We start from the raw sequence: 20956 nt of genomic DNA on the forward strand, positions 1-20956 counted from the left end.
ACACTGGTTCTGGAAGAAGACCTATGAACTGGCAACTGGTGTGGCGTATCTTGTTTTATTACATAGGAACAATGAACCTGCGTTTTTATCATAAATGTCAATGATTAATTGGTGTTGTCTGTCAGTTCTATAAACAATAGACTTTTGTAGTTATCGGCCCAATGCCTTTGGACTTTTCTTTGGTTTATACAGTTTATATGATCTTGACCTCAGCAATGCAGCTAAAGATTAGATCAAGCTGAATCTTTTCTCAAAGACAAAGATCTGACTATATTCCAGCCCTCTATTTTTCATTCGCTGCTCTTCCCGTTATGACTGTAATAGTAGAGACAGTATGCAGCACGCGCTTCGCCGTTGATTTGGCGCTCAACACTACTGCCGCTTGAATAGCTTCCCCTATTCCTGAATCCTGATCCGGATCATGAGGACAACACTCCGGGATTTTGTGTTCTCTTCCTTTAAAGCCCTCACGCGCTACTCTGGAGCAATGAAAAACTAGAACCCGGGAGGCCACGGAGGAAACCCAAGATCATTCCGGCAGCGCGGATCCTTATATGCAGGCAGGCTGCGCCACGCTTCGGGAGAACGGACGGAGTAAGATCTCAGCAACGAAAAGGATGGAGGGTCTGAAGGAGACACGGGGAACTTTCGATTGAGGAGAGGAGGGGACGAGGGACGGAAGACCGCCCGATGAACGACAGTTTTTTTCTTGGATATTTTTGGTGTGCTTTTTCTAGGGGGGATTTTGGATAATTTTTGCGGTTGATCAAAATGCCATTTGCCAAAAGGATTGTAGAACCCCAGTTACTGTGCAGGTTACCTATTCCAAATGACGAAGGCTCGCTCAACATTGAGGATCTGTGTTCCATCAATAATGTGGTGCTCTCGCGGACCTTGCGGCAGCTCTCCGACCTGGCCAAACACGCCTGCTCCCTATTTCAGGAGCTGGAGAACGAGATCATGTCCACCAACCAGAGGGTCTGGGTTCTGCAGAATAAAATAGGGAAGATCCAACAGAACGCCAGCGGTCTCGATCCCAAAAAGGAGGCAGTCCGTAAGTAGCCTACCCCCCATGACTAAAATGTCTAAACTGTACGCTATGTTATATAGTTGCGTCTGCTTCTGCAATGTGTGGGATTTCTGTTTATATTCCATTCATTCCGAGGCATCGCAGTGCGTTCAAGTCGTAAGGACGCACACGCCTCGATTTTCGCGGCGCCCGAGCCCACACTAGAATCTCCTCCACATTGAAATGTGTCACACGGATGCATGCGCACACCTGCATTGCACTGACCTGGCCCTGATATTGTGAATTTGTTATAACGAATCGAAAATATGAATATACGCCCACACAAACCCATTATGCGCTGTTTGGAGTTTCACATCCGTGCGTATTTTTCCCTTGGCAGTTTTTTAAAAGTCATTTGATGTAGAATTTCTGAGCTTTGGAGAAGTCATGCCACAGAGGGGCGTGTAGTCTGCATTGGAATGGGCAGTGGTACCAGTGTCAGTATTCTCCACATCCTCATCCTCTCTTGATAGTAGCCTAGCCTGCATCTAATATAACTGTGACTGGAATGCGTAAAACGCAACATTCTATCATGGAAGTTAAGGAATAAATATGGAATGTTGAATATCGTTCTCAGAATGCAGTGTAATATTGTTGACACTCATCACCCGCCGCTAGAGCAAACCCACCCTTGACAGCACAGCTCGTCCTAGCATTAATAATGACTTTATATGGAAATGGACACAGTCCGAATATGAAGTCATGGATAGATAGTATATGACTGGTAATTATGTCAGATAAAATTATGATTAAACACAGACAATTGTTCAATGGATGGATGCATTTGAGAAGAAACCCAGTGGCCTCAATTGGAGGGACTGCAAGCCCATAGATATGAATAGGCTAGATGTTGTTTTGGATCTATTGATGTTCTATGTGTTGTTTGATGTCCTTTTTACATCATATGGTGTAGTAGATAGGGAATGGTAGGTACCTTGCACTGACCTTATGCATTCATAGGCTGTCTGAAAATGGTTCCTGCATCAGCAACATCATGTGGATTCATTCCCGTAGCCTAGCCTTCTATTTCCACTGAACTAAACAGCATTCTAAAGCCTCAGGCGAAATGAAGGGTGGAAAAAAAACAAGACTCCATCTTTAAAATTCATTTCAGTCATCCACCCTGGCTTTTCCCCTCTCTCTTCCCTCTCTTCCCTCCCTCCCTCCCTCCCTCCCTCCCTCCCTCCCTCCCTCCCTCCCTCCCTCCCTCCCTCCCTCCCTCCCTCCCTCCCTCCCTCTTCCTCGAGCCACAGCAGTCAGTGTAATGCAAGCCATGGTTTAGTTACGTAAGGAAAAGAGAGACATTCACATATTCCACTATTTCTAACAGTCACCTAGCTGAGATGTGGTGGTGATGTTGTAGCCTGGATATTGTAGTGCTACTGCTGTTGCTGTGAATCATCATGGAGTACTGAGAAAGAGAGAGAGTGTGAGAGAGACAGAGAGTAAGAGAGAGGGGGGGGGATAGAGGCCAACTATGGTGTGGATGGATGCAGTGATGATGATGTGGTCTGGGTTTGGCTGTAGGTAGGCATGCTGCTAGCCGAGACTGGGCAGCAGCATGGCTAAACTAAGCCAGTGAAACGGCGAAAGGGAGGACTGTCAATGGCTGGATTTGAGGGACGAGGAGGATGAGGATCGTTCCTCTCCAGTGTTGATGTTAAACTAATCCCTAGCTCTCTGGGATGCTGTGTTCAAAGAAATATAATAGCTAGAACAGGAAAAAGCCTCAGGCCATTGCAATTGGCTTGAATGGGGATTCCTGTTCCAGTAAGCCTAATTCTATGTTTATGGCTGTTAAGCATGCATCAAATCAAATCAAACTTTATTTGTCACATGCGCCCGAATACAGCAGGTGTAGGTAGACCTTACCGTGAAATGCTTACTTACAAGCCCTTAACCAACAGTGCAGTTTAAGAAAATATTGACCAAATAAACTAAAGTAAAAAACTAAAATAAATAACAATAGAATAACAATAATGAGGCTATATACAGGGGTTACCGGTACTGAGTCAGTGTGCGGAGGTACAGGTTAGTTGAGGTCATTTGTACATGTACTGTAGGTAGGTGGGACTTTACTGACCAATGCAAATGAATGGGGCTGGGAATCTAGACTAGAGACTATTTATTTCTATTTCCAGCCCACTGATCTGATCTGCCACGTTTTGAATTGAATCATTTGTTGGTTATTAGCAGGTGCTCAAACTTTTTGCTAAAAATAACTTGAATGTGTAGAAAATAAATTACTTTCAAATGTAGCGACTCTGGCCTGAAGGGGCCCTCATTAATAACACTGACAGGGAACTTTCAAATGGAGCTACTCTGGCCTGGAGTGTCCATCTTTGCTTACACTGACAGGGAACTTTCAAATGCAGCTACTCTGGCCTGGAGTGTCCATCTTTGCTTACACTGACAGGGAACTTTCAAATGAAGCTACTCTGGCCTGAAGTGGCCCTCTTTGCTAACACTGACTCTTAGTTAGTCATAGCCAGTTGAAGTTTCATAAAATGATTACCCTTATCATTGGTGATGGCCTGGCCTTCTATAATGTCATCTCAACAGAGGTGGTGGGTAACCTGGCTTGTCATCTTAGTTTAGTGTGAAAGAGCCTGGAGTGGAGGCTGAGGCTGAATGGTGATGTTGGTGAGAGTGATGAGGCTGGGGTTAGTTAGACACATGGCCAGGGAACCCCCAAATCCTCTACCCCCCTCCACAAGCAGCCCAGACAGAGCAGACCGTCTCTCTGCTTCTCCACAGGGGAGGGGCGGGCCATGTGAAGGCATCAAAGCCTGACCTGACCCCCCCTGGCTCCCTGACCCCCTGGCCTCTTAGCCCTGAGAAGGGAATAGTTTCACTATGAACTCTACTCAAGGAGAACTCAGAAGAGAGTTGTTTCAGTAGTTTACAGTGTGCCATTCATTCATGTGTTCCATTCAGTACCAGGCATGCTGTTGCTGATGTTCCTGAGGTCTTAGTTCCATCCACTACCAGACATGCTGTGTCTGATGTTCCTCAGTTCTTAGTTCCATCCTCTACCAGACATGCTGTGTCTGATGTTCCTCAGTTCTTAGTTCCATCCTCTACCAGGCATGCTGTGTCTGATGTTCCTCAGGTCTCAGTTCCATCCTCTACCAGGCATGCTGTGTCTGATGTTCCTCAGGTCTTAGTTCCATCCACTACCAGACATGCTGTGTCTGATGTTCCTCAGGTCTTAGTTCCATCCACTACCAGACATGCTGTGTCTGGTGTTCCTCAGTTCTTAGTTCCATCCACTACCAGACATGCTGTGGCTGGTGTTCCTCAGTTCTTAGTTCCATCCACTACCAGACATGCTGTGGCTGGTGTTCCTCAGTTCTTAGTTCCATCCACTACCAGACATGCTGTGTCTGATGTTCCTCAGTTCTTAGTTCCATCCACTACCAGACATGCTGTGGCTGGTGTTCCTCAGTTCTTAGTTCCATCCACTACCAGACATGCTGTGGCTGGTGTTCCTCAGGTCTTAGTTCCATCCACTACCAGACATGCTGTGGCTGGTGTTCCTCAGTTCTTAGTTCCATCCACTACCAGACATGCTGTGGCTGGTGTTCCTCAGTTCTTAGTTCCATCCACTACCAGACATGCTGTGGCTGGTGTTCCTCAGGTCTTAGTTCCATCCACTACCAGACATGCTGTGGCTGGTGTTCCTCAGTTCTTAGTTCCATCCACTACCAGACATGCTGTGGCTGGTGTTCCTCAGTTCTTAGTTCCATCCACTACCAGACATGCTGTGGCTGGTGTTCCTCAGGTCTTAGTTCTCTGAAATGAAAGGCTTCTTAATGATTTCCTCCTGTCTAAACTAAAGACAACTGACCCTGAGGGGGGGGCTAGGTACACACACTAACACAAGGATACACACACACACACACACAAAAAAAACTCCTGGTGCTGTTTGAGAGGTTTGCCAGGTGAATAAGACACCCTGAGGCCTGAGGGATACATCTTAAAGAACAGGAAGTAGAGCTTGTTCAGGAATCAGCTGTGCTGTTGACAGAAAGGACAGATTGTTCAGGGATCAGTTGTACTGTTGACAGAAAGGACAGATTGTTCAGGGATCCGTTGTGCTGTTGACAGAAAGGACAGATTGTTCAGGGATCAGTTGTGCTGTTGACAGAAAGGACAGATTGTTCAGGGATCAGTTGTGCTGTTGACAGAAAGGACAGATTGTTCAGAGATCAGTTGTGCTGTTGACAGAAAGGACAGATTGTTCAGGGATCCGTTGTGCTGTTGACAGAAATGACAGTTTGTTCAGGGATCAGTTGTGCTGTTGACAGAAAGGACAGATTGTTCAGGGATCCGTTGTGCTGTTGACAGAAAGGACAGATTGTTCAGGGAACCGTTGTGCTGTTGACAGAAAGGACAGATTGTTCAGGGATCCGTTGTGCTGTTGACAGAAAGGACAGATTGTTCAGGGATCCGTTGTGCTCTTGACAACATTGCATTAAAAGGGTCAGTCAGCCCCTGAGGTGGAGGTGTGGACTTTTTCATTCACTAAAGTATGTGTTTTTTCTATCCAATATGTACCCTAGTGATTGATACATAGTCCAGAGGATGGGTTAGTGGCATACATTTTATAATCACCAAGGTATACATTTACAGTACTATGTTTGAGTGTTGATGAATAAGCTACATTGAACTACATTACTGTTCTCGTGTTATATTTTTGTACAACATTTGAACTACAGTTGAGGAGAGGTGGTGATTACCTTCATTAGGATCTGATTTGATCTGGTCAACAGGAGTCAATATGCTGTAGCATGGAGAGCCATGAGTTCTCCTCTCTACTCTGGCTGTCATGTCATTGGCTACCCTGTGTGAATCAGAATGACACATGACTAGGTTTTTCACAGCGATAATCAACAAGCACTTGTGATCTCAGCTCAGGAGCCCTGCTGTAAATGATATACACTGTAGAGAATCTGATTGGCTTTCTCAAAGACACAGTCTATAAGAGTTCCTGCTGTTCAGTGGTCATTTCAACAATATGTGACCCCTCATCTCTTTTCAGTCTTATGTTCCAAAATTTGAAATGGTGTTTTTGTTATTGGATTAAAGTACAGGCTCTGAGCTTCACTGCAGTTTGGAGGAACAATGGGAAAGTACTGCTACGTTGAAAGTTGATAAACTTGTAACCCCACTTTTGAGAAATGGCCCTTGAAAAGTTTTGGCTCCGTTTTTTACACTTCCTTGTTCACAAAATATGTGTTGTTTATACTTTACAGTGCCTTCAGAAAGTATTCACATCCCTTAACTTTTTCCACATGTTGTTGTGTTACACCTGAATTTACAAGTGGGTTAAATGTAGATGTTTTGTTGTCACTGGCTTACACACAATACCCATAATGTCCAAGTGGAATAATGTTTATTTTTTATTTGTACAAATTAATTCAAATGAAATGTCTTGAGTCAATAAGTATTCAACCTCTTTGTTATGGCAAGCCAAAATAAGTTTTGGGGGGCTTAACGGGTCTCATAATAACTTGCATGGACTCACTCTGTTTGCAATAACAGTGTTTAACATGATTTTAGAATGACTGCCTCATCACTGTACCCCACACAATTATCTGTAAGGTCCCTCAGTCGAGCAGTGAAAGACCAGGGAGGTTTTCCAATGCCTTGTAAAGAAGGGCACCTATTGGTAGATGGGTAAAAAACAAATCAGATGTTGAATATCCCCTTGAGCATGGTGAAATATTATTAACCTCTATGGGCTAGGTGGGACGCTTGCGTCCCACCTACGTAACAGCCACTGGCAGCCTGTGGCGCGATTTTCAAAACCTTAAAAATCCTATTACTTAAATTTCTCAAACATATGACTATTTTACAGCTATTTAAAGACAAGACTCTCGTTAATCTAACCACACTGTCCGATTTCAAAAAGGCTTTACAACGAAAGCAAAACATTAGATTATGTCAGCAGAGTACCAAGCCAGAAATAATCAGACACCCATTTTTCAAGCCAGCATATAATGTCACCAAAACCCAGAAGACAGCTAAATGCAGCACTCACCTTTGATGATCTTCATCAGATGACAACCCTAGGACATTATGTTATACAATACATGCATGTTTTGTTCAATCAAGTTCATATTTATATCAAAAACCAGCTTTTTACATTAGCATGTGACGTTCAGAACTAGCATACCCCCCGCAAACTTCCGGGGAATTCGCTAACATTTAACTAAATTACTCACGATAAACGTTCACAAAAAGCATAACAATTATTTTAAGAATTATAGATAAAGACCTCCTCTATGCACTCGATATGTCCGATTTTAAAATAGCTTTTTGGTGAAAGCACATTTTGCAATATTCTAAGTACATAGCCCAGGCATCACGGGCTTGCTATTTAGACACCCGGCAAGTTTAGCACTCACCATAATCATATTTACTATTATAAAAGTTTGATTACCTTTTGTTGTCTTCGTCAGAATGCACACCCAGGACTGCTACTTCAATAACAAATGTTGGTTTGGTCCAAAATAATCCATCGTTATATCCGAATAGCGCGTTTTGTTCGTGCGTTCCAGACACTATCCGAAATAGTAAAGAAGTGTCGCGCGCATGGCGCAATTCGTGACAATAAAATTCTAAATATTCCATTACCGTACTTCGAAGCATGTCAACCGCTGTTTAAAATCAATTTTTACGCCATTTTTCTCGTAGAAAAGCGATAATATTCCGACAGGGAATCTCCTTTTCGGCAAACAGAGGAAAAAATCCCGAAGGCGGGGGCGGTCGGGTCACGCGCATAAGCCCAGTGTCCCTTGATCGGCCACTTGAGAAAGGCGATAATGTGTTTCAGCCTGGGGCTGGAATGACGACATTCTGTTTTTTCCCGGGCTCTGAGCGCCTATGGACGACGTGGGAAGTGTCACGTTAGAGCAGAGATCCTTAGTAAATGATAGAGATGGAAAAGAAGTTCAAGAAATGGTCAGACAGGCCACTTCCTGTAAAGGAATCTCTCAGGTTTTGACCTGCCATTTGAGTTCTGTTATACTCACAGACACCATTCAAACAGTTTTAGAAAATGTAGGGTGTTTTCTATCCATATGTAATAAGTATATGCATATTCTAGTTACTGGGTAGGAGTGGTAACCAGATTAAATCGGGTATGTTTTTTATCCAGCCGTGTCAATACTGCCCCCTAGCCCTAACAGGTTTTAACAGTTTGCATGGTGTATCGATACACCCAGTCACTAAATACATACAGGTGTCCGTCCTAACTCAGTTGCCGGAGAGGAAGGAAACCGCTCAGGATGCCAATGGTGACATTAAAATAGTTTGCAGAGTTCAATGGCTGTGACAGGAGAAAACTGAGGATGGATCAACAAAATGTGTAGTTACTCCACAATACTAACCTAAATGATAGAGTGAAAAGAAGGAAACCTCCATGACCTGCATACACCCATGTCACCCATATCACCCATGTCACCCATGTCACGCATATCACCCATGTCACCCATACACCCATGTCACCCATTGAGCTTGTTTGGGATGCTCAGGATCGACTGGATCGAATTGACTGATTTCCTTATATGAACTGTAACTCAGTAAAATCTTTGAAATTGTTGTATGTTGCGTTCATATTTTTGTTCAGTGTAGCAATGGAAACGGCTTTCTGAGATTTGAATAATATTACTACACATATCATACACGTAGCTAGCTAGTGAGCCAGCCAGCTAACATTAGCTAGCTAGCTAACAGTACGCTTTAACTTGCAATGAAAATGACTTTAGAAATGTATAATATCTGAAAATATAGCTAGACTCTTACCCGTATACATGTATGAACGCTTCACGGCCATGGTTGCCCTTAGTTTGAAGATGTAATCTAGAGACAGGTGTTTTATAAAACAGCCTTCTGTGTTCTCTTTTTGACTCCTTCTACATTAACAATCAAACTCGGTTTCCACAGGGCATTCCACTGATTTCAAAACTCTGTCAATTTCTTCTGTAACAACAACACTGTTGATCTCCATTTCTTCCCCATCACCGTCATTGGAAGACTCTACAATGTCTAGTTCAATGAGGAAGAAACAAAGTTTTACCGGGGCCTCCCAAGTGGCGCAGCGGTTTAAAGCACTACAGGGCACTGCTTGAGGCATCACTATAGACCCGGGTTTGATCCCAGGCTGTGCCACAACCGGCCATGACCGGGAGTTCCATAGGACAATTGGCCCAGTGTTGTCCAGGTTAAGGGAGGGTTTGACTGGCGGGGCTTTACTTGGCTTATTGCACTCTAGTGACTCCTTGTGACGGGCCGGGCGCCTGCAGGCTGACTTCGTTCGTCAGTTGGACGGTGTTTCCTCCGGGTTAAGCGGGCGGGTTCCGGGTTAAGCGGGCGGGTGTTAACCTCTTGGGGCTAGGTGGGACGCTAGCGTGCCACCCGTGGTGCACTCCATCAACAGCAGGTGCATTTCAAGAGCGGCAAATTTGAATCCAAATAAATGTAAAAATTCAAATTTTTCAAAAATACAACTATGTTACACCATTTGAAAGATAAACATCTCCTTAATCTAACCACGTTTTACGATTTCAAAAAGGTTTTACGGCGAAAGCATAAATTTAGAGTATGTTAGGACAGTACATTTACAAGAGTTGTGTGTAATGTTTTGTCAAGTCAAAGACAGGGTCACCAAAACCATAAAACCAGCTAAAATGATGCACTAACCTTTTACAATCTCCATCAGATGACACTCCTAGGACATTATGTTAGACAATGCATGCATTTTTAGTTCTATCAAGTTCATATTTATATACAAAAACAGCGTTTTACTATGGCATTGATGTTGAGGAAATCGTTTCCCTCCAATAACCGGCAGTCAAGTCAGCGTCAGAAATTAAATAATTAAAATTAGAAAACATTGGTAAAATATTATATTGTCATTTAAAGAATTATAGATTTACATCTCTTGAACGCAATCAACTTGCCAGATTTAAAAATAACCTTACTGGGAAATCACACTTTGCAATAATCTGAGCACTGCGCCCAGAAAAATACGCGTTGCGATACAGACTAGACGTCATGTTGGGGAGATCTAAAATCGAAAATACTATGTAAATAATCCATTACCTTTGATTCTCTTCATCAGATGTCACTTCCAGGTATCACAGGTCCATAACGAATGTAGTTTTGTTCAAAAAAGCTCATCATTTATGTCCAAAAATCTCCGTCTCGTTAGCACATGATGTAAGCCAGCCGGACTTCTCGTCATGAACGAGGGGAAAAAATATATTTCCGTTCGTTCAAACATGTCAAACGTTGTATAGCATAAATCATTAGGGCCTTTTTAACCAGAACATGAATAATATTCAAGGTGGACGAATGCATACTCTTTTATAACGTATTGGAACGAGGGTACCCAACATGAAGTAGCGCGCCAGGTGTCTAATGGGACATCACCGTTCCATGGCTCTTGTTCGGTCAGATCTCCCTCCAGAAGACTCAAAACACTTTGTAAAGGCTGGTGACATCTAGTGGAAGCAATAGGAAGTGCCAAAATATTCCTAAACCCCTGTGTTTTTCAATGGGATAGGTTTAAAGTCAATACAACACATCAGGTATCCACTTCCTGTCAGAAAATGTCTCAGGGTTTTGCCTGCCAAATGAGTTCTGTTATACTCACAGACACCATTCAAACATTTTTGGAAACTTTAGAGTGTTTTCTATCCATATATAATAAGTATATGCATATTCTAGTTACTGGGTAGGATTAGTAACCAGATTAAATCGGGTACATTTTTTTTATCCAGACGTGCAAATGCTGCCCCCTAGACCCAACAGGTTAAGAAGCACGGTTTGGCGGGTCATGTTTCTGAGGACGCATGATTTGACCTTCGCCTCTCCTGAGCCCATTGGGGAGTTGCAGTGATGAGACAAGATCGTAATTGGATATCATGACATCGGTGAGAAAAGGGGATAAAATACAGAAAAAAATGATTTTACCTAAGTCAGGGATTTCCTCATCGTCTGATTCATTTTCAGAGTCAGAGACAGTCAACATGGGACGATCGTTCTCCAGAAAGTAGTCCATCACAACTTTTTCCCACTGATATTTGTCAATTGCGCCTGCTAAATTCAGGGCAGCAATGTCATTGAGAGCAGTAGCAACACTTGCAGTTCTCCATGGCTATATCTTGTTTTTAAAACCCGGTAGCAAGGATTATCTGAGCAGCTCATGTTATAGACAGAAGCCTGTGACATGGCAGACCAATCAGAACTAATCTCTTGGCATGTCCAGCCCATCAATTGTCTCAACCAATCATGGGTAGCGTGAAGGTTCCTGTCTTTTTCTGTGGCTAAACCAACTAGGCTTGTAATTGAACAATTGTATTCATATTTACAGATGGTATACCCGTTTATTATTAAGGCACATTAAAGTTCACATGTTGAAGAAGGCATTTCTGAAAAAAGAATATGCATTTAGATTTTTTTTAAATGTCTCTCCTGTGAAGTAGTGACGATCGTCATACACCTAGCTTCCTGAAAAAGGCCACATACGTACTAACAAATTGCTTCTTGAAGAATAGAACTCATAGATCCCTTATTACGAACTTACTACAACTGCCTTAACCGAACAAAACCCCAAATCTGTATGGCTTCAAAACAAGGTTTAAAGAACGATCATGTGGAGCAGGGCCAGGCTGTTTAAATTGCAGATTGTGCCTTTAAGATGATAGGTCTGTTACAGAGTGGCCACGTTGTTCAACTCCTAAATAGCATGTTGTAGCCTTGACAAGCCAGCCAGCTACCTAGGTGTTGGTGAGATGAGGAAGTGGGTCACAGGAAGCAGCAGCGGAGAGAGGGAGCAAGTTGAGAGAGATGACACCACTCCCTCCTCACCAGACACACAGCACAGTACAGTATAGACATGCACTGCAGCATCTCTCCTCTCTATCTCTCTCCCTTGTTCCCTCCCTTTCTCTTTACACTCTACACTTGGCTAAATAGGTAGCTAGTTGTCTTTTCTCTGTTTCTCTTTTTTCTTTCTTTCATTCTCTCTTTCTCTCTCTCTCACTGTCTGAATCCCCCCTCTTTTCTCTCTTATCTGTCCTATCTGTCTGTCTGTATAAGGCTAGAGAACGCCTAGAGTCTGATAATAAAGCCGACTGTTAATATGTCATCAGTGTTGTTGTGTGAATAGGGTGAATTACAACGCTGTGTTAATGTCATCAGTGTTGTGTGAATAGGGTGAATTACAACGCTGTGTTAATATGTCATCAGTGTTGTTGTGTGAATAGGGTGAATTACAACGCTGTGTTAATATGTCATCAGTGTTGTTGTGTGAATAGGGTGAATTACAACGCTGTGTTAATGTCATCAGTGTTGTGTGAATAGGGTGAATTACAACGCTGTGTGTTAATATGTCATCAGTGTTGTTGTGTGAATAGGGTGAATTACAACGCTGTGTTAATATGTCATCAGTGTTGTTGTGTGAATAGGGTGAATTACAACACTGAGTGCTAATATGTCATCAGTGTTGTTGTGTGAATAGGGTGAATTACAACACTGGGTGTTAATATGTCATCAGTGTTGTTGTGTGAATAGGGTGAATTACAACGCTGTGTTAATGTCATCAGTGTTGTGTGAATAGGGTGAATTACAACGCTGTGTTAATATGTCATCAGTGTTGTTGTGTGAATAGGGTGAATTACAACGCCGTGTTAATATGTCATCAGTGTTGTGTGAATAGGGCGAATTACAATGCTGAGTGTTAATATGTCATCAGTGTTGTTGTGTGAATAGGGTGAATTACAGCGCTGAGTGTTAATATGTCATCAGTGTTGTTATGTGAATAGGGTGAATTACAACGCTGTGTTAATGTCATCAGTGTTGTGTGAATAGGGTGAATTACAACGCTGTGTTAATATGTCATCAGTGTTGTTGTGTGAATAGGGTGAATTACAACGCCGTGTTAATATGTCATCAGTGTTGTGTGAATAGGGGGTATTACAATGCTGAGTGTTAATATGTAATCTCTGTTGTTGTGTGAATAGGGTGAATTACAGCGCTGAGTGTTAATATGTCATCAGTGTTGTTGTGTGAATAGGGTGAATTACAACACTGAGTGTTAATATGTCATCAGTGTTGTTGTGTGAATAGGGTGAATTACAGCACTGAGTGTTAATATGTCATCAGTGTTGTTGTGTGAATAGGGTGAATTACAATGCTGAGTGTTAATATGTCATCAGTGTTGTTGTGTGAATAGGGTGAATTACAACGCTGTGTTAATATGTCATCAGTGTTGTGTGAATAGGGGGAATTACAATGCTGAGTATTAATATGTCATCAGTGTTGTTGTGTGAATAGGGTGGAATACAGCGCTGAGCGTTAATATGTCATCAGTGTTGTTGTGGGAATAGGGTGAATTACAACGCTGTGTTAATATGTCATCAGTGTTGTGTGAATAGGGGGAATTACAATGCTGAGTGTTAATATGTCATCAGTGTTGTTGTGGGAATAGGGTGAATTACAACGCTGTGTTAATATGTCATCAGTGTTGTTGTGTGAATAGGGTGAATTACAACGCTGTTATGTTAACACCCAGGAACTTATGCCCTGACTGCCTTCCCTTCCTCAGAACTCTACTGTACAACTGCTCACATAGATCCTATTCAATTACCGCTCAAGGGATTTCACCATGAGGCCAATGGCGACTTTAACACAGTTACAGAGTTTAATGGCTGTGATAGGAGAAAACTGAGGATGGATCAACAACATTGTAGTTACTCTACAATATTAACCTAAATGACAGAGTGAAAAGAAGGAAACCTGTACAGAATAAACATATTCTAAAACAGGCACCCGGGTTTTCAATAAAGGCACTAAAGTAAAACTGCAAATAAAGGTGGCAAAGAAATTGACTTTATATACAAAGTGTTATGTATGGGGCAAATCCAACACAGCACAACACTGAGTACCACTCTTCATATTTTCAAGCATGGTTGTGGCTGCATCATGTTATTGGTATGCTTGTCATCGGCAAGGACTAGGGAGTATTGAAAATGAAATGTTCCTGAGTGGCCTAGTTACAGTTTTGACTTAAATCAGCTTGATGGCAAGACAGTAAGACTTGAACATGGCTGTCTATCAATGATCAACAATTTTAAAGGATTTTTAAAAGAACAATGGGCAAATATTGTACAATCCAGGTGTGCAAAGCTCTTAGAGACTTACCCACAAAGACTCACAGCTGTAATCGCTGCCAAAGGTGATTCTAACATGTATTGACTCAGGGGTGTGAATACTTATGTCAATTCGATATTTCTGTATTTAATTTTAAATAGATGTTATAAAACATCTTTTCACTTTCTCGTTATGGGGTATTGTGACGTCATTATGGGGTATTGTGTGTAGGTGGGTTAGAAAAACATTTATTTAATAAATTTTGAATACAGGCTGTAACAACAAAATGTTGAATAAGTCAAGGGGTATGAATACTTTCTGAAGGCACTGTTAGTTAGGCCTGCTTTGGATGGCTGGATGGCTATGGGACGGAGGAGGGGATAAGAGGGAGGTTTACACTTTCAACTGATACCTGTTTTCATTTTGTCCAACTCTTTAATCATACTGTATTTCAAGGGGCCTGGAAGATGTAATTGATGGAGTCAGTCTGGAGAACGTCTGTGTTTAGTTTCTTCTCAGTTGTCTGGCCTGAGGAGAGGAGGGAGACCCAGAGGAGTGTCACGTTACTATGTTGAGGCTGGAACTTAACTTACAACATCGTAGTAGTAGTAGTAGTAGTAGTAGTAGTAGTAGTAGTAGTAGTAGTAGTAGTGGTAGTAGTAGTGGTAGTAGTAGTAGTAGTAGTGGTAGTAGTAGTAGTAAGAGGAGGAGCAGTAGTAGTGGTAGTAGTTGTAGTATTAGAAGTAGTAGTAGTAGTAATAGTAGTAGTAGTAGTGTAGTAGTAGTAGTAATAGTAGTATAGTAATGTAGTAGTAGTAGTAGTAGCTTCAGGTCCTGATTGGTTGGCTGGGCAGTGTATAGCAGTATCCCACTAGGCACACACTGGTTGAATCAACTTTGTTTCCACCAACGTGGAATAGATGTTGAATTGACGTCTGTGTCAGTGGGATGGCTATACCACTCATATGGATAGTGGTGTATGACATCCGTCAAGTTTTCTCTTTCATCTCTGCTTTTCTCGTGCAGCAGACGTTTAGGGACCGGAGAGAAAATGCAATAACTCAACAAAAACTAAACTGGAAAGATTAGTCCCTAAATCTTAGGCACTTACGCCAGATAAAAATTATGTAAGTAAAACCTAAATATAGCCTATAGGTATGAAATGCACAAGAATTATACACTTACAGATTTTTTTTATGCATCGTTTTCTCTTAATTCAAACTGCCTGCCACCCGCCATTCAACCACACAATATTTCATGACCCTAAACCCACCCACCCCGTAGATATAATCGCGGGTTATGAGTCAACTTGCGCATCACTAATCCCATCATTAATCAAGTGGGCAGGGGGGATACCTGCGGTTCCACAACCCCAGTTAGGGTGGCCAGATGTGGGGAGGGGTGGTGTAGTGAAAGCCTGCCCCATGGCTCTCCTGGCTTTCTCTATTATCAGACAACTCTTGTCACAGCATCACATGGAGGCTTTCACAGCACTGTGATAATGTGAAGCATTTACACACACACACACACACACACACACACACACACACACACACACACACACACACACACACACACACACACACACACACACACACACACACAGCAACTGATTTGACACACACACCCACACACACACACAGCAACTGATTCGCACACACACACACACACACACACACACACACACACACACACACACACACACACACACACACACACAGCAACTGATTCGACACACACACACACAGCAACTGATTCGACACACACACACACAGCAACTGATTCGCACACACACACACACACACACACACACACACACACACACACACACACACACACACACACACGGCAACTGATTCGAACACACACACACACACACACACACACACACACACACACACACACACACACACAGCAACTGATTCGACACACACACACACACACACACACACACACACACACACACACACACACACACACACACACACACACACACACACACACACACACACACACACACACACACACACAGCAACTGATTCGACACACACACACACAGCAACTGATTCGACACACACACACAGCAACTGATTCGAACACACACACACACACACACACACACACACACACACACACACACACACACACACACACACACACACACACACACACACACACACACACACACACACACACAGCAACTGATTCGACACACACACAGCAACTGATTCGACACACACACACAGCAACTGATTCGACACACACACACACACACACACACACACACACACACACACACACACACACACACACACACACACACACACACACACATACACACAGCAACTGATTCGACCCACACACACACACACACACACACACACACACACACACACACACACACACACACACACACACACACACACACACACACACACACACACACACACAGCAACTGATTCGACACACACACACACAGCAACTGATTCGACACACACACACAGCAACTGATTCGACACACACACACACACACACACACACACACAGCAACTGATTCGACACACACACAGCAACTGATTCGACACACACACACAGCAACTGATTCGACACACACACACACACACACACACACACACACACACACACACATACACACATAAACACACACACACACACACACACACACACACACACACACACACACACACACACACACACACACACACACACACACACAGCAACTGATTCGACACACACACACACACACACACAGAGGGACTATTACCACACCTCCCAACGTGTTATACTCCTCTCCTCCCCAGTCACCTGGTGAGTGATGAGGTGATGTCACAGTTCTGGGTTCACACATGTACAAGCCTGTTATATTAGGCTTTATTAATCTGTTATCAAAGGCCCTTCATAACCGCTCATAGACCATTCATAACCATTCGTAGACCATTCAAAATGTGTTTTGTTCATATTTCACTGGCTAATGGCTTAATTGAAATGCAGTACGTCTAGTAGACTACTGTGTTATTTAGACGGAGAGAGACAGAGAAAGAGACACAGTTAGATCCAACCAAATCATGAGAAAACAAAAATATCATTACTTGACACATTGGAAAGAATTAACAAAAAAAGAGGGCAAACTAGAATGCTATTTGGCCCTAAACAGAGAGTACACAGTGGCAGAATACCTGACCACTGTGATTGACCCAAACTTAAGGAAAGCTTTGACTATGTACAGACTCAGTGAGCATAGCCTTGCTATTGAGAAAGGCCGCCGTAGGCAGACCTGGCTTTCAAGAGAAGACAGGCCATGTGCACACTGCCCACAAAATGAAGTGGAAACTGAGCTGCACTTCCTAACCTGCCAAATGTATGACCATATTAGAGACACATATTTCCCTCAGATTACACAGATCCACAAAGAATTAGAAAACAAACCGATTTTGATAAACTCCCATATCTACTGGGTGAAATACCACAGTGTGACATCACAACAGCAAGATTTGTGACCTGTTGCCACAAGAAAAGGTCAACCAGTGAAGAACAAACACCATTGTAAATACAACCCATATTTATGTTTATTTATTTTCCCTTTTGTACTTTAACTATTTGCACATCGTTACAACACTGTATATAGACATAATAGGACTTTTGAAATGTCTTTATTCTTTTGGAACTTGTGTGGGTGTAATGTTTACTGTTCATTTTTATGAATTGAATTGATAGAGGGAGATATATACAGTACCAGTCAAATTAACTTTTAACAAGGCACACCTGTTCATTGAAATGCATTCCAGGTAAATACCTCATGAAGCTGGTTGAGAAAATGCCCAGAGTCTGCAAAGCTGTCATCAAGGCAAAGGGTGGCTAAGCTAATTTGATGAATGTAAAATATTTGTTTAACAATTTTTTTGGATACTACGTGATTCCATATGTGTAATTTAATAGTTTTGACTGGTACTATATATAGAGAGAGAGGGGGGGGGGGGAGAGAGAAAGAGAGAGTGAAGCAGAGAGAGAGAATGAGAGAGGGAGAGATAGAGAGGGAGAGAGAGAGACAGGGAGTGATAGAGGGAGAGAGACAGGGAGAGATAGAGGGAGAGAGACAGGGAGAGATAGAGAGAGGGAGAGAGACAGACTGCATTAGCTCTACTTACCTTTGTCATCGCCCAGTGCTGGAGGGGACTCCTCTCCTCCCTGCCAGAGTCTGCATAGTAACAGCAGGCTAACAGGGGATGCATGCTGTAACCTTTTAGGTAGCATACCTCTTTTCTGCATTTTGTTTTCGTAAATGTCCAGTAGCACATCCTCTTTGGAGCAAAACATTTTGTACATCATGTGTTAGCTACAAACGCCATAAATAGACAACACACACACACACACACACACATGCACACGCACACACACACACACACACACACACACACACACACACACACACACACACACACACACACACACACACACACACACACACACACACACACACACACACGTAACCATCACATGAACAAATGTGGTGTGGAAAATAGCTTGTCTGAAAGAGAAAGAGAGAGGTGAAAAGAGAGAGAAAGAGAGAGGTGAAAGAGAGAGAAAGAGGCCCAGAGAGATAGAATGAGCTGAAGGAAAAAGCTCTGTTAACCATTACATTGAGCTGATTGGGTGTTATCCTTACAGGAGCTCCAGCCCTCTCCCCAGCCGTATCCCTATCCCCAGCCCCAGCCGTATCCCCAGCTCCAGCCCTATCCCTATCCCCAGCCCCAGCCCTATCCCCAGCTCCAGCCCTATCCCTATCCCCAGCCCTATCCCCAGCCCTATCCCCAGCTCCAGCCCTATCCCTATCCCCAGCTCCAGCCCTATCCCTATCCCCAGCCGTATCCCTATCCCCAACTCCAGCCCCAGTGGCCTGGAAGTAAAGTTGCTGTAGACAGCACATCATCATCCTGATGGCTCAACACACACACTCTGCCTGGCTGCCTGGCTCAGAGACTACTGCTGCTAGCTGGATCAACTGAGCCCACGTCACACTGCTGGCCTAGCACTGATTGGCTGGCCTCTGGGCTCTCTCTCTCTCTGCCTCTCTCTCTGCCACTCTCGCTATCTATCCCTCTCCATCTCACTCCCTCTCTCTCCCTATCTATCTCTCTCCTTCTCACTCTCTCTCTCCCTCTGCCGTTTTCTCTCTCGCTCTCTCTCCCTCTCTCTCTATCTATCCCTCTCCTTCTCAGTCGCTCTCTCTCCCTCTGCCTCTTTCTCTTTCTCTCTCGCTCTCTCTCTCTCCCTCTCTCCCTATCTATCTCTCTCCTTCTCACTCTCTCGCTCTCCCTCTGCCTCTTTCTCTCTCTCTCTCGCTCTCTCTCTCCCTCTCTCTCCCTATCTATCTTTCTCTCTCGCTCCCTCCCTCTCTCCCTATCTATCTTTCTCTCTCGCTCCCTCTCTCTTTCTCCTTCTCCTTTTCTATCTCTCTCCATCTCTCTCTCTCTCTCCCTCTACTCTCCCTATATCTCTCTCCCTTTTTCTCTCTCCCTCTCTCTCTCTCTCTCTCTCTCTCCGTCTCTCTCTTTCTTTTTCTTTCTCTTTCTCTCCCTCTGCCTCTTTCTCTCTCTCCCTCTCTCTCCCTATCTATCTTTCTCTCTCGCTCCCTCCCTCTCTCCCTATCTATCTTTCTCTCTCGCTCCCTCTCTCTCTCTCCTTCTCCTTTTCTATCTCTCTCCATCTCTCTCTCTCTCTCTCCCTCTACTCTCCCTATATCTCTCTCCCTTTTTCTCTCTCCCTCTCTCTCTCTCTCTCTCTCTCCGTCTCTCTCTTTCTTTTTCTTTCTCTTTCTCTCGTTCCCTCTCCCTCTCTCTCCCTATCTCTCTCTCTCCCTTTTTCTCTCTCCCTCACTCTGTCTCTCTCTCTCCCTTTTTCTCTCTCCCTCTCTCTATCTCCGTCTCTCTTTCTCTCTCGCTCCCTCTCGCACTCTCTCTCCCTCTCTCTCTCTATCTCTCTCCCTCTCTCCCTCTCTCTCCCTATCTATCTCTCTCCCTTTTTCTCTCTCCCTCTCTCTATCTCCGTCTCTCTTTCTCTTTCTCTCTCGCTCCCTCTCGCCCTCTCTCTCCTTATCTATCTCTCTCCCTTTTTCTATCTCTCTCTCTTTCTCTTTCTCTCTCTCTCTCTCTCTCTCTCTCTCTCTCTCTCTCTCTCTCTACAGCCGCATGTGAAAAACATGCACTGATACAATGAATAGAGAATATCATGATATAACCCTGTCTATCTACACAGAGGTGTTATAGACATCGTGATATAACCCTGTCTATCTACACAGAGGTGTTATAGACATCGCGATATAACCCTGTCTATCTACACAGAGGTGTTATAGACATCGCGATATAACCCTGTCTATCTACACAGAGGTGTTATAGACATCGCGATATAACCCTGTCTATCTACACAGAGGTGTTATAGACATCGTGATATAACCCTGTCTATCTACACAGAGGTGTTATAGACATCATGATATGTATGTAGCTCTTACAGTTGTTTTTGCTTCCTGGTAGTGAAAGTCTACTCTAATTGAAATGTACATGTTTGTTTTTAATATATAGCTATATAGCTGATTCCTATATGAACACATGTTTGTTTTTAATATATAGCTATATAGCTGATTCCTATATGAACACAACACATGTTTGTTTTTAATATATAGCTATATAGCTGATTCCTATATGAACA

The 20956-nt window shown here is 43.2% G+C and overlaps 1 protein-coding gene across 6 annotated transcripts in view; it reads left to right on the top strand.

The window, feature by feature from the left end:
- The first annotated feature begins 452 nt into the window (after nt 1–452).
- Nucleotides 453–20956, top strand: part of LOC106575852 (Nance-Horan syndrome protein) — a 200237-nt gene continuing 179733 nt past the window's right edge. For 5 of the 6 annotated variants that reach the window (XM_045699498.1, XM_045699501.1, XM_045699500.1 and 2 more), the window contains exon 1: nt 453–1054. In XM_045699498.1, the coding sequence (XP_045555454.1) occupies nt 772–1054 (283 nt within the window). In that variant the 5' untranslated portion in view covers nt 453–771. The remainder of the gene's footprint in view (nt 1055–20956) is intronic. The other variant, XM_045699503.1, reaches the window with a different exon arrangement.

The sequence above is a fragment of the Salmo salar genome, chromosome ssa17 (genome assembly GCF_905237065.1).
Source record: "Salmo salar chromosome ssa17, Ssal_v3.1, whole genome shotgun sequence".
In the NCBI taxonomy this organism is placed as follows: Eukaryota; Metazoa; Chordata; class Actinopteri; order Salmoniformes; family Salmonidae; genus Salmo; species Salmo salar.